Raw genomic sequence first — 13,851 nt, 5'->3', positions numbered from 1 at the left:
TTTTGGGGGGAGGCTGCGGGGGAAGAATCAGGAGCGTCAAAAAGAGCCCCCCTTGTGCCAGCCCCCTCTCAGCCCTCGGGGAAAGGCTGTCCTCCCCTCTCCCCACCTTCCCGCTGGACCATGCGCCCGGGGGTGCCCGGCCTCGTCTGGCAGCTCTGCCCGCGCTGGGTCAGAGCCAGCGTGCCCCCGGAGGAGGCCAGCCGGGCTATTTCGGGCTGCCACGTCCAGCCTCCAAGTCTCGGCAAGACGCCGTGTTTGTCGGCATCTTGCCCTCCACCGCGGAGACCCCCAGTTCCCAGGGCTACGTCATCGATGCTTCGAAGGTGCCCTTCCCTCCTGGAAAACCTTCCCGACACTCAGGGCTGCTCCCGCTGCCTTCTCGCTCTTTCCAAACCCGAGGGCATCTCCTCCGTGCCCTGGGAGGAGCCGAGGGTGCCCGTCCTCCCGGGCTGCTCCCACCACTTCCCAGCTGGGCACGGTTCAGGTGACAACAGACTGTCTGCAAAACGGGGTGGACAAAAATAGCCCTCGCCTTCTCCCCCAGGCAGGGCTGGAACAGCGGGGCTGCCCAGGGCTCCTCTGAGCCCGCGCTTGGGGGGTTTATTATATTTTGCTGGATGGAACAGAGGGAGGGGGCTAAAAACGCAAACGGATATATCCGGGGAGCTGTCCTGGCATCTCCCGGCGTTGCCATGGCTCTACAGCCGCACACAAACCGGGCACAATTAGGAGCTTTAATGTGACGTCTAATAAAATCCAATTTCACGAATCTGCCCGTAGAAGTAAAGGAGGTCAGGAGGAGTTTGCTGCTCTAATAGCGATTCAGTCATGCGGTGGTAACATTCCCAGCGAGAAGCTTCCCTGGGCAGCAGGAGCGGCGGCTGTCCCGTCCCTCCTGCCCTTGAGCCCTGCCAGCCCCGATCTGGCCATTTTGCGGCTCCACTGAGATGCTCGGTCCCGGAGCTCCCAGTCCTGGGTGAGGGTCCCTCTCTCCCCTGCAGACCCCTGGCACACGGGGGGAGATGCAGGATCGTTTTGGGAATTGGGGATTTTTTTTTTTATTCCTTCCCCAAGGAGCTAAAGACATCCCTGCCCATGGCCGGGGGGTTGGAACGAGATCATCTTTTTAAGGTCTTTCCGACCCAAATCATTCGAGGATTCTATGATTCTAAGGCAGGGTGGGGGGAGGGGAGGGGGGAGCTGGGGGGGATTATCAGGTTTTCCTCCTCATGCACGACATTTAGAAGGATTTTCACATCCTGAAGCACCACGGCTTGCGTGTTATTTCCCACCTGCGGGAAGACGCACCTGCGGGATGAAGGAATGGTCCAGCCCCATCCTTTCCCTCCTCGGGGTACCCCCCTCCGCAGGGGCTGACAGCACCCACACACGGGAGGGGGGCACTGATGCCCCGCAGCCCCTGGGGCAGGACACCCCCCCCGCATCCCTGCTGTCCCCCCCATCCCGCCGGGGTCCCGCAGCTCTTACCGGGGCGGCGGTCGGGGCGGCCAGAGGCTGCCGGCTTGGGCTCCGCCGGCTTTATCTCCGCGGGAGGGGCCCACCTATCGACGGCGGCAGCGCAATGCAGCGGCCCCCCCGCACTACGGCAATGCGGTACCGGGCGGGGGAGGAGGAGGAGGAGGAGGAGGAGGCGGCGCGGGGGGGACGGGGGGAGGAGGACGAAGAGGAGGAGGAGAAGGAGGGAGAGGCGGGAGAGACGGGGGACTAGGAGGGAATGTGTAGGGATGGGAAGGAGGTGGAAGGATGGGAGATAAAGGGATGGAGGAAGATGGAGGGATGGGGAAAATGGAGAGGATGGGAAGGTGAAAGGGTGGAAGGCTGAAGTCAGAGGGAGACGGCAAGATGGAAGATGGAGAGATGGGAGGAAAGTGGAAGGAGAAAAGATGGAGAAACAGGAGACGTGGAAGATGAAGGCATGAGAGGGAGGTGGAGAGACTGAAGGCAGAAGGATGGAAGGATGGGGAAAATGGAGGAGAAACAGAGAGGCAGAGGGGTGGAAAATAGAGGGATGGGAAGATGGGGAGATGGAAGATTGAAATCAGAGGGAAACAGCAGGATGGAAGATAGAGGGATGGGGGAAAGATGGGAGGATAAAAGATGGAGAGACAGGAGAGAGGGATGATGAAGTCATGAGAAGAAGATGAAGGGATGGAGGAGATGGAGAGACTAGAGACAGAGGGATAGGAGGAAGACAGGTAGATGGAGGGATGATGAAAGGGTTGTTTGGAAGACAGGGGAAATGATGGAAGTGCTGGCCCAGGGAGAATTGGGCTCCCTGTGGCAGCCTGGGAGTGAAGGGACAGGGCTGGCTTTGGAGGGGGCCACCAAATCCCACATCCCTTACTCTGCCCCCAGCGTGCAGAAGGGCTGTGCTCCCACTGGGGCTGGGAGGAGAGGGGTCCCTGCAGGGCACAACACGACCCTGGGCAGACCCTGAGGGCACTGCCCCACATCTCTGCCTCACTGGGAGGCATCAGTCCAGGAGCAAGTGACAGAGCAAGGGACAAACACAGCAAAACAGATCTCTGAACCTGCAACACATATGGGGGCTGCTCAAAAATTTGTGATTTAACAACATCATCTCATTTTAATGGGAAGTGGGGTTCAAGTCCTAGAAGGACAAGGAAACCATAAACCTGCAGTAATATAATGGCATTTTCTTTGCATAAAAAAATAATATGTAGTGGTCATGATGTTTATGTCTGTGTCAACTGTGCATTTCCAAGGCCAGTCCAAAATTTTCTGTGTTCCAAAGCCAAATATAGGTCAAAAGAAAGCTAATTTTGACTAAAGCTATGAAATAACCCAGAACAATTTTATGGCCCAGACCATCCTTCAAGTGAATTTAACAGCTAATTTAGATACCCTTATGAAAATACTCTTACCTTCCTAGGCTAATGGCTAAAAACTTACTCATCCTGTGGATAAAAATGTTCCTAACTTCTCATTAGAGCTTGAAGAGAGGCCTTTTTTAATGAATATTATAGCTCACTGGTATTTTCTTAGAAATATGATAGTCAAGCTATCTTCTGTTTTTATGAAGCATTCCTTGCACAACATAAAATGCACTGAGTGCCAGGAAAAATAAAAAAGAAACTTCCAAGGAGAAGGCTCTAAGAGGATTTGAAGAGATTACCCCAGCCTTGTTTTGGGACAGGGGTAGAAGCTTTACCACAGGTCTGGATGGGCTGGAGCTGGACAGCAAGTGTGATAACGTGGCGGAGGGAGAGGTTTATAAATCCCTTATTCTTTCTATCCATATTTTAGTGCTTTGCCCTTTTTTTACACGAGGGCTGAGGCAGCCTGGAAACAGTGGGGCAATGGCTGAGTTTAATAATGAAGATGAGGGTGGAGTAAATCCTGGTCATGTCTGCCAGGTGAGCGTGGGATGGGCCTCTCCTGTCTGCTTTCCTTCTCCAGTAAATAGAATTTTTGTTCCCCCCCTTTTCCCAGGCAGGAAGAAGGGAACTGGGCAGTGCCCTGTTCTGCACTGAAATAGAGCCTGACGGCCCATCAGCCTATAAATAGTCCAGGACCTGAGCAGGAGAGAGGGCTCTCAGACCTGGCTAATCCCAGCTCCCTTAAGCCACTTTACCCCAGCCTGGAGAGGCTTAAAGGCACAGCTGTGTGCCCAGGTTTGGCTGGCACACGGGCAAAGGACTTCACTGAGCACCTGTGGTCCCGGGGACCAACTAGCTCAAGGGCTATGCCTGAGTGGAATAATCTTCCCTCACAAAAAACGGTGTAAATTTGCCCTTAAATGTTCAGCCGTGTGAAATAACAGAGACCCGAGGAGTGAAATCCGAGGGCGGCTGAAGTTTAGCGCCTCGTCTGCCTCCATCTGGTGTCAGATCCGAGCCCCCTGAAACAATTCCCCCCCATCATACTGGGGCTTGATTCACCCTCCCCGTAAGCCACCACCAAATGATTCAGGATGACTCAAGAAAATAGAAAGCCCCTTCCTCAGAAGGGATGGTCAGGCTGCACACAAACATGGCAGGAACCTCTTACTCCTTCTGTCATCATCACCTCCTCCCCACCCAGCCCCACAGCCCCTGGGCTGAGATTTGGTCCTTTAAACTAAGCTAAAATTTCCATTTGCCCAGACATAACAACTGGAATTTATTTTTTTTTTCCCCAAGAGGCCCTCACAGTGTGACTGGGAGAGGGAATAATCTGCAGTGCTGGTAATTTGTATGGATCTGGGATGTGAGCACTCCAGGCTGCCTGCCTGGATTTGCCTGGCTCTGGGGCTGTTCCTGCCCGTGAGCCTTCAGTTCACTGAGCAATTGTGTGTTTGTGGGTATAAAATGCAGCAGGTCTCCTCTGAAGGAGGGGGTTTGGGAGGGCAGATGGCAGCCACAAGGAATGCCAGCCTAGATGTTGCTCCAGAAGCTCTGGTCTCACAAGGGAGAAGTTGGGGCTGGACGGAGGGATGGCTGTAAATTGCTGTTTCCTTTCTATGCAAAGAAGTAGAGTCCTTGAAAGGAAGAAGTGCAGCCTGGCCTCATGCAAGAGCCATTGGAAAAGCAGATCCAAGGTGGGTAGGGCAGTGGTTGTCCTCTAAAAGGCAGTTGGTGGACAGAGTGGAGGCTGTTAGGTTTCCTTCTTCCCATGTTCAGGCTTTCAGCTCCTTCCACACCAGCTTTGGAGGCTTTGCCAAGGATTTGCACCCTGATATTTCAGCATTTACCATCTGCTGGGGGTGGACAAGCTCTAAACATTGAGGCACTGACCCTCCTCTGCTCGTGTACACATTGTGCATCCCATGGCAATCCTGACTGCTGGTGCACACAAACCAGGCATTCCCATTGCAACTAACCCCCAGATTAACCAGTGTTAAAACAGGGTGGGATTCCCTGCTGTACATCCCAGGGGTTTCTGGAGCATGTTTACCTGGGGCTGGCTTTGAGGTCAAACTTTCCAGGTCCCTGTGTTTACATGCCATGACCCTCCCAGCGTGTTTGCCTGGCAGCACTCCTGGCCCAAGGCACCACATAGGAAGAGATCATAGGATTCTAGAATCCCAGACTGGTTTGGGTTGGAAGGGATTTTAACCATCATCTCAATCCAACCCCACTGCCCTAGGCAGGGACAGTGTCCACTGGACCAGTTTGTTCAAAGCCTCATCAAACTGGCCTTGAACACTTCCAGAGATGGAGTAGATTCCACGAACTTTGAACATGAGCAGGTTTTTCAGCTCATGCTCATGTTGTAGACCTGGAGAGGAGAGATAAAGATGGGATTTATGGGACAGAAAGGCAGGGGAAGGAGGAGAAAGGGGGTATTTTAAGGTCCTGCACTCAGCTCATGCTGCTGATACCTTTAAATTGGAGCCAGAGATTTAAAAATAAACTTTGGAAGTGATAACAAGACATCCAAGTCTTCTAGCCACTTGGCCAGCTGGGGATGGAGTCTGGTGTCATCCCTGATGGGAGAGCAGAGTACCTAGTGCAGGGTGGGCTGCTCCTCAGGACCCACCACGGTGCTCACACCACTGGGACCTGCCCAGTGGGGCTTAGTCACAGCCATTGGGGGTCCAAGGTGATCTGAGGTAGCAGTGCTGGAGGGACAATGCTTAAAGGCCTTGGAAACTGTCCCCATTCCTCCTGGGTGTCAGTGGTAGCACACAGCTCCAGGGATGCTCCTCCAGGAACCCCTTTTCCACCAAATATCTGAGTTATGGGGTTGAGGCTGTGGAGGATAAAACTGCTCAGCCTGAGCTGCTGTCCATCTGGGAAGCTGCTGTCCATCTGCTGTCCATCCAGCCAGGATGAACATTTCCATGCTCTGAAATATCTTTTAGCACCAGGGAAGGAGACAAGCACCATTTCATCCACATCTCATCAGGGACACTGTGACACTTCTGGTGCCTGGATGCAGCATCTGTGGGGGCTGCAAGACTCTGATCCCTTAAATCTCCCTGTGAGCTGAGGATGGGGCAGAGCCCAATCTAGGTCAAGCCCAAATGAGATAAGGCACCTCTGCCCTGTGGTTTAGTGCTGCTTGCAGGATGCTGCCTTGCCCCTGGGCCATGCTGGGTTTTCAGCAAAGATGTCTGGTGCTGTGTCAAGCTACACCAGATTGATGTGTTTGTTTTGGCAGCTGTGCACATCTCCCAGTTAGGAAAAGCCTGATGAATCCCAGGGATGGCTTTTCCTTTCAAACCACAGGCACTGAGTGAAAAGAGCCCTGGCTGCCCACATCTTCTGATGGCTTTAGTGGAAATGTTAAAGGACATACCTGGATAACTGCATAAGCTTTGGGTGCATCCAAAGGGTGAAAAGAGGATCAGAGAATTTAATGAGAAAATTTTTTGCTGAACCAACCCCCATCAAAGCCCTAGGGTTTATATTGGTGAATAATTTGTTTTCATGTGGTGGTAGTGACTGGTAGTGGCATCTCCCCTGATCCCACAAACGTGGGTCTAGGAGTTTTCTGCAGGCATGGATCCTGCTCGGTGTTGCTGCTGGTTTCTGCAAACTGATTTCCCAGTTTTTAGAGAGGAACAGATGAGCCATGAATCAGGAACTTGTGGAAGTTCACCACAAGCCTCTGGATTACAGCAAGCAGCTGTCATGTCTCTTCATTGGCTTTTCCAAATTGGAGACACCCCTTTTGCACAGGTAAATCAGACAGTTTGTCTGTCCAACTCTCTCCACAATGTGAGTATTTTCAGATCAGACTCACAATTCTGGGGGTCCTGATGCTAATTCCCTGTGCCCTTTGGGAATTTGGACTGCAGGTGAGGACAGCAGAACTGCTCCCATCACCATGGGGACAATGATCCATGCCCTGATCTGACATTGGTTTATTCTCCTGCCAAGGAGGCACTTGGGTCACTGCTGCACATGTCCCAGAAAGGCAGAGCACGATTTCCACACGACAGGTAAAATATGCTGTTCAAGCACTGTGCTTCAGGAAAGTCTTTCCCTGCATTTCCAGGACATCCCCATTTCCAATTTAAACCCATACAGGCAGGGGAAGATGTCCAGGCATTTCTGTCAGGCCACAACCTGAGCATGGGCTTGGTGTCACAGCTGCTCTGGCTCTGACAGAGATAGCCCCAGTGTGGCATCTAGGATGAATATTTTGGGTATTTTTTATCCATAGGTGGCAGCAGCTGCCTGCGCCGGGCGGACGCTGCCCTAATCCCAATCCTGGCAGTGAGTCGGGAACAGCCAGGGGAGGAGGAGGAGGAGCGAGAGAAGGAGGAGGGGAAAAGGAGGACAAGCCTGAACACAGATCCTGCCTGCTTCCTCCTCTGCAGCAAGAGTTCCTCAACAGAGGGAGAATTAGGGAAATGCCTCCGTGGGGCAGGATCAGGCTGAATAGCGCTGTGGAGAGCTCAAGTCTGTGTTACTGATCAGACTGCCCAGAGAATCTGTGGCTGCCCCATCCCTGGAAGTGTTCAGGGTCAAGTTGAGCAGGGCTTGGAGACCTCTGGATTAGTGGAAGGTGTCCCTGCCCATGGCAGGGAGCTGGAGTGAGATGAGCTTTAAGGTCCCTTCCAACCCAAGCCAGTCAGTGGCTCTGCTGCTGTGCCAGGACTAAGTGCTGCCTTCTTACCCAGCAAGAAAATTGCTGCATCCTCTGGTGGGGAAAGGGCTGCTGGGCAACCTTTTCTTAACCAAATTCTTGAAGCCACTGCGATGTCACATCCCTAGAAGGAATCTGGTAACAGCATTGGGGTTCCCCAAACACCCCCTGATGCTGGCCCACAAGTGCTAGTGGAGTCCAGAGCCAGCAGCTCCTTCAGCTCTGGAGCTTTCGCCAGCTTCCAGAAATTTCTGCCAAGTTCAAAATGACACAAAAGGCTCTTCCTCAATGGCCCATGCAAGTGGCAGATAACAAAAGCTAGTTGCCAGAAGCTAAAAGCCAGATTAAAAAAAAAAAAAAAAAAGGTAAAAACCACAGAAACCTTGCTGAAAAGCAAACTGGAGAGCCTTGCAGTCCTGGGCTCTAGCCAAGGGGCTCTAATGAGAGGAAAACCAAAGAGAAAAATCTATCCAAATCTTGTCATCTGCTCACTTTAAAAGTACCATTTCTTGATCAATATAAATGAAATGTATCTTCCTCTTTTCAATACACTGATATGAACAGGCTTTGTCCTGGGAAACCAGACTGGCTGCTCAATCTCCCCTGGCTGCTCTGTCCTACCCATGCTGCTCCCGCTGCATCATTAAGGCAAAATGGAATTGATTTTGAGAGGAAAAGCAGAACAAGGCACGATTTGCTGGAGACTAATCCCCCTCAAGTAGCAAAGCCCTAGTTCACCCCTCATGGCTGTGGGGGCAGCATCACACCCCCAGTGTTATCTGCTTAATGAGGTGATCCTTTAAAAGCAGCCCCAAATGTGGGTGTAAGGGGTGAAATTGCACAAAGGGACTGGGGCAGGTTTGTTCATTTCTGCTCTATCATTAATTAAAGCAATTAGCCTGCTCAGGCTCAGTGAGGTACACAGCCATCCTGTACCTGCTGGGGAGAATATATTCCATTATAGAATATAATCTTTCTATCAATACACTCTAATTGCTCTGTACATTTTTAGGGGGGTGGAGGATGCAGGAATTCATCTCCAGGGAGTTGAGGAGGAACCTGAGAGATGACATTGGCTACACTAAAACAAAAGTGACTTTTCATGTCTGAAGCACTGAATTTTTAGCCTTCTATCATTCCCTTCCAGGCCAGGAAAATCTCCCAAGCCTGTGCCCTGGAACTCTCCATGCTGTGTAGCCAGGAAGGGCTGGGAGCAAATGGGTTGGGAGTGTCAGGACCCTGAAATCCAACCAGTGATCAAACCCAGTCACGCAGCACAAAAGCAAAGCCTTATGCTGGGCATGAGAACAACCACGTGGCTGTTTAAACTGCCTGTTGGAATTTGTGTATTCAAAGTCCATCTCAACCTTTAGCCAAACCCTTCCCTGGAAAGGGCTGAGTCAGTATTATCAGTGGGGAAACTGAGGCACGGCTGGAGGAACCTGGTCCCCAGCTGGACCACACATGTGCTTGTGTTGGCCCTTTAACCTCTGGGGTAAATTTTGTAAATAATCTATTTATTTACAGACTTTATTTGCTTTATCTATTTATTTACTGCCAAGGCTTTCCCTGAAAGCTGTGCTGGCTGCTTTCCTCGGAGGGTGCATGCAGTGGCCATGCCAGTGGCCATGGCAGTGGTCAGTGTGGCCTTCTTCTTGGGTCAGCTGGGGACATGGCTCACATGGAGTGTCCCCATGCTAGGGTGGTCATACCCCACTGAGAAGCACACCCCTGAGGACAGCTCAGCCCTTTTGCTGCCCCATGAGCTGTGCAGGGAGGTTGATGTCCTGGAGCAACCCAGGGCAGCCTCCCCTGGCACAGGTTCCTCATCCTGATGATCAAAGAATCACTTCAGATTAAGGAAAAAACCAGACTGGGGAGGAATGAAGCTTGTTGCATGAGGAATTTGTGACAGAACCACCCCAGGCTGGGATGTGGGCTCCCTTCTGCCTTCAATCCCTAAAATGGTTAAAGCATCACCCCCTCAAAAGTGTTCTTTCCCACAGCTGCACCCAAACTAGAAGGTTGTGCTGCAGCCCTCAGTGATCTGGGTTGCAAAGCTCTGCTCTGGAGCATTACTGAAATTTAGGGGAGAGAAAATGAGCAATATTTTAGGCATACCAAGTACCAAACTGCATTCGTGTAGATGCCTTAAGGTTCTGGCATCTCTTTGAGTGTTTTGTTCTCAACCCCATTTCCATTCCAAACAGAAAGAAATTGTCTGTGAATTTTCTGTTCCTCTTCAACAGATCTGCTTCCTCGTACACACATCCACTGCCTTGGCTCTCCCAGCCTCACATCCCACAAAACCAGTGGTTTATGGAGCAGCACCTGTACAGGATGCTACCCTGGTACCCAAACACGGAGGAGCTGCTCTGTGCTGTGTGTTGTACTTTGGCCTTGCTGCAAGCTTTACCTCCGAAATAAAGGGTTCTTTTCCAAAACTGATAAAGCCCAGCCAGCTCAGAATCCCTCGAATCCGTATTTATTTATTTTTCATGTTTACCCTCATTTTAAGCGCAGCATTGCTTGAAAGGAGAAAGAAACTTCTCCAGCTCGGAACTGGCGCTGAACCACCTCAGAGGAGAAGGATTTTTGGGAGGAACCCCCTCTCTCCGCGCTCCGGGCGTTGTCGCGCCGTCCCGCGAGCCCCCGGCGGGTGTCCCCTCTCCCGCCCGCGACAATCGCGACCGACGGATGGCAGGGGCGTGTCGGGGCCGCCCCCGCTGCCATTGGCGGAGCGGCGGCCGGGCGTGCCCGGAGCGGATAAAGCCGCGCTGGCGGCGGGGGCGGCTCGGCAGCGCCGCGGCTCAGGCCGGGCGGTGCGAGCGATCCGCGGCCCCGCGCCGGACCCCCTGCCCTGCCCTGCCGGGCCCCTCCGGAGCCCGCCGGACCCCGCACACGGCCCAGGTGCGCTGCCGGGGGGGAACGGGGCGGCCCCGAGCCTTTGCTTTGGGAGGGGGCTGCGCTGGGGTCGCTGTCGGGCGGAACTTCGCCGTGCCTCAGTTTCCCCGCTAAGGACAGGTTGATTCTCTCAGGTGGCGCTGGGTGTCCGCCAGCTGTTGGCAGCTGGCGCGTGTGACCCCCTCAGCGGTTTTTAGAGCTTTCTTGGAGAATAAGGGGTCGGACAGAGAATAAGGAGTCTGAGGGAAGTGTCAGCTGCTGACAGGAAGGTGTTTTGTACCCGGGAGAGGGAAAGAACTTCTCCAGTTCAGAACTGGGGCTGGGCTACATCAAAGGTGAAGGGCGGGCAGGTTTGTCCCAGCTGGGGCTGATGGGGAGCTTGCTGGGGACAGGCTGGGGCTGGAACTTCTTGTAGGAACACCTACAAGTGTGTGTGCCCCAGCTCAACGTTTCTTTGCTTCTTATGCAACATCCGGCCGGGATTTTGTAACTCCAGATGTTGATCCAAGGAGGGGAGCTGGATTCCTTCAAGAAAAACACCCGGGGTGGGGCTAGGGGGTCGAGAAAGGGCTGTGCCAGGCTGTGCTCTGCGCAGGCAGTTGTGTATGACGGAATTATTCTGGCTTTGCACGTAGCTCTTGGAGCCCTGTGGATTTAATCTGTGGGCAGTGAGCACCAGCCGCCGTTCCCAGTGCAGGGCTGCATGGCCAGCACTCACACTGGTTCCATTTACACCCCTGCAGCTTTTGGGGGCGCAGGGCTGGATCAGGGTGGATGCTGACAGCTGCCTCTGTGTTCCCAGGTTTAGATCTGCACAAGAACCAAGGTCAGGAACCATGGCATCCATCCCATCCAGCGGCTCGCTCATGGCCACGCACAACTATCGCAGAAGTAAGGGCAGGCTGGGGGCTGGGGGGGCTTGGGGTGCTGGGTGAGCACACGGGGGTCTCTGCCAGCTCTGGGGGGATGTGGCTCCAGCAGAGATGGAGCTGAGCTCAGGTCTGTGCTTTCAGCTGCAGCCCCATGTGAGTGTTTGGTGAGGAATGAGGGCAGCCAGCAGTGTCCCTGCTGCTCCTCCTTGGGGCCCCCATCCCGTCTGTACCAGCTGGTGAGGGGGCTCAAATCTCTTCACTTGTTACTGAGATTGAAGGGGATGGGGTGGATGGTTTCACCTTGCACTGTTGCTTCAGAAATGAGCTCCAAAGCCAGTCTGGGCAATGGTTGCTCCTGGTTCCTCATCTGGGAGAGAGTTTCTGGTTTAATGGATTGCTTAAACCAGAGGGAATTAAAGGATTCCCCCGAGATGAAACAAGCAGCAGGCTTGTAGCTGTTGTACGAAAAGCACATGGATTATACACAGGAATTTGCATCCTCTTGGCCTCAAGTCATCTGCAGAGGCCTCTCAAAGCCATTAATTTTGTCCTTAGGGTTGCAGGCTTTTTCCTACAGAGGTGTTCAGGTGTTTTTCTGCTCTCTGCAGTTGGAATCTCCCCAGTATTCCCTTCCTAGTGGTTTTTACTGGCCTGGCACTAAACTGGGCAAGTAGTGGAGTGAGTCAGTGATGAGGCTGAGCTGTATCACCCAGGCACAGCCTCACCAAGGCTCTGTTTTCCTTCTCATGGCATGACCACGGGTCAGCAGTGGTTCTGATGGCCGTGATTTTTCCACAGGGCGCCTGAGCTCCACATCCAGCACCAGCTCCTGCAGCTCAGAGTACTCTGGGGAGGTCATCCCCCATGGCCCAGGTAAGTGTCACCTGTCCTGGCTCATGGGAACTCTTCCAGGAGGTGGCCCAGCCTCTCCTGTGGGGTGCCCAGGTTGCACTGACCTGGACTCTCCCTGCCGTGCACTGTTCCTCAGACCTGCCCAAGTCTGACCCCGGCCAGTGGTGGGCCAGCTTCTTCTTTGGGAAGACAGCTCACCCAGCCATGACAACGGTGTCAGAGTCCCAGGAGAGGTGAGTGCTTTGAGGTGACACGGGGAGCACCAGGGGCTGTCCCTGCTGCATCCCCCAGGGCGCATCCTGACCCCATGGACCACGTCCGTGCCCAGGGCTCCTCTGCCTTTGCTGCAGGAATAAACGCAGGGCAGTAGTGCCACATCTGGGGGCTGGCACGACGGCTGACTGTCTCTCTGCTGTGTGTTACAGCCTGGGAGCCCTGCGGGTGGCCACAGGACCGATAGCCTGCGGGCTGGTGGCAGCCCCGGGCGCAGGACGGAGGCGCCACGCCAGCGAGTCCAGCGCGGGGCCCGCGGTGTGATGCGAGCGAGCATCGCGGCTGCTCCCTCCCACCCGGCGGGCACAGCCCCTCCCCCGTAGAATAGCCGGCTGCTCCGAGCAAAAGGTGCTGCTTTCTGATGGAAACCCGCAGCAACCCCGACGATTCCACTCCAGCCTTTTTTACTCTCTCCCGGTGTAACTAAGCCCTCTCGAAGCACATACGGAAACACGTTTTTATTACCCTAAACTCACAATGGCAATGAATAAACTTGAGCAGCCTTTTAAGACGTTGTGGATTGTTTTTGTCCGTGGAGGGGAGAGCAGAGCGGTGCTGGAGGTGTTGATGGGGCTGGACCAGACACAGCAGCAGGATGTGGTGGTGCCAGTATCACGTGCCAGCCTGACTCACCGGGCCCTGTGTGTTTTGCACATGAGCAGGATCTGGCTGGGCTGTGGTGGTGTTGCAAACACCTTCCCTCACCCTCTTCTCTCCTTACTTGGCTACACAGCCTGTCCCTGCTGGCACTGAACTTGTTTTGTTCCCTGAGCACACGGCTGCTCTGCACTGCTCTGGTAGCTCGAGGGGTAAGAGTGAGTGCCAGGGCCTGAGCAGGTGTGGCTGGGGCTGGGGAAGGATTTGGGTGCACAGTGACCCCCATAATGAGGAGAGAGATTAAACTTTCTCAAGACGTGCATTTTATGGACCTGGATATCGGGCTGGAGCCCATGGTGTGGATGGCAGCTCAGAGACTGCACTGGGTTTGCATCCCTGGATCCCAACTGCCCCAAGTGCTGTTTTGCTTGATTTTTGCCTTCAATTATTCAGTTTGGCTGTTTGATCCTTCTGTGACCAGCCCAATAGCTGGGAAAACAAGAGCCTGCATGAAAGGAGTGCCTTTGTTCCTGCCAGAGGCAGAAAGAACCTTGCAGAAGTTCATTTGAAGGTGCCAAATCTTCCTGCTCTGCTCCCAGCCACAGCATGAGGTGTGGGGCTGTCCCTGTGGGCTCTGGGGGCTGCAGCCCCGATGACAGCTGAGGCCATGGGACCCCTGAGCTGTGGCTTTGCCTCCTGATGTCCCATGCTGGCAGGACAAAGGGCAGGGAGCAGCTGGGGCCAAGTGGCTGCTCTGCTTTGTGGCTGCTCTGCAGAGGCATCTAGGGTCACT

The 13,851-nt window shown here is 53.8% G+C and overlaps 1 protein-coding gene across 1 annotated transcript; it reads left to right on the top strand.

Moving 5' to 3' along the window:
• The first annotated feature begins 10,312 nt into the window (after positions 1–10,312).
• On the top strand, positions 10,313–12,970 carry PPDPF (pancreatic progenitor cell differentiation and proliferation factor). Its single transcript, XM_059862650.1, has 5 exons — positions 10,313–10,470; positions 11,267–11,355; positions 12,135–12,209; positions 12,325–12,421; positions 12,614–12,970. Exons 2-5 carry the CDS (start codon positions 11,301–11,303, stop codon positions 12,723–12,725), a joined length of 339 nt encoding a protein of 112 aa, XP_059718633.1. The 5' UTR covers positions 10,313–10,470; positions 11,267–11,300; the 3' UTR covers positions 12,726–12,970.
• Positions 12,971–13,851: the final 881 nt, after the last annotated feature.

This window comes from Haemorhous mexicanus, chromosome 18 (genome assembly GCF_027477595.1).
Source record: "Haemorhous mexicanus isolate bHaeMex1 chromosome 18, bHaeMex1.pri, whole genome shotgun sequence".
Lineage (NCBI taxonomy): Eukaryota > Metazoa > Chordata > Aves > Passeriformes > Fringillidae > Haemorhous > Haemorhous mexicanus.
Note: the sequence above shows the minus strand (reverse complement) of the source record. Positions and strands in the feature narration are given on the sequence as shown.

Bases quoted from the DNA above. Each gene is read 5' to 3' on its own strand.
- PPDPF (XM_059862650.1), top strand. From the start codon at position 11,301: ATGGCATCCATCCCATCCAGCGGCTCGCTCATGGCCACGCACAACTAT. The intron at 11,356-12,134 runs GTAAGGGCAGGC...ATTTTTCCACAG, and splicing joins CACGCACAACTATCGCAGAA to GGCGCCTGAGCTCCACATCC. The intron at 12,422-12,613 runs GTGAGTGCTTTG...TGTGTGTTACAG, and splicing joins GTGTCAGAGTCCCAGGAGAG to CCTGGGAGCCCTGCGGGTGG.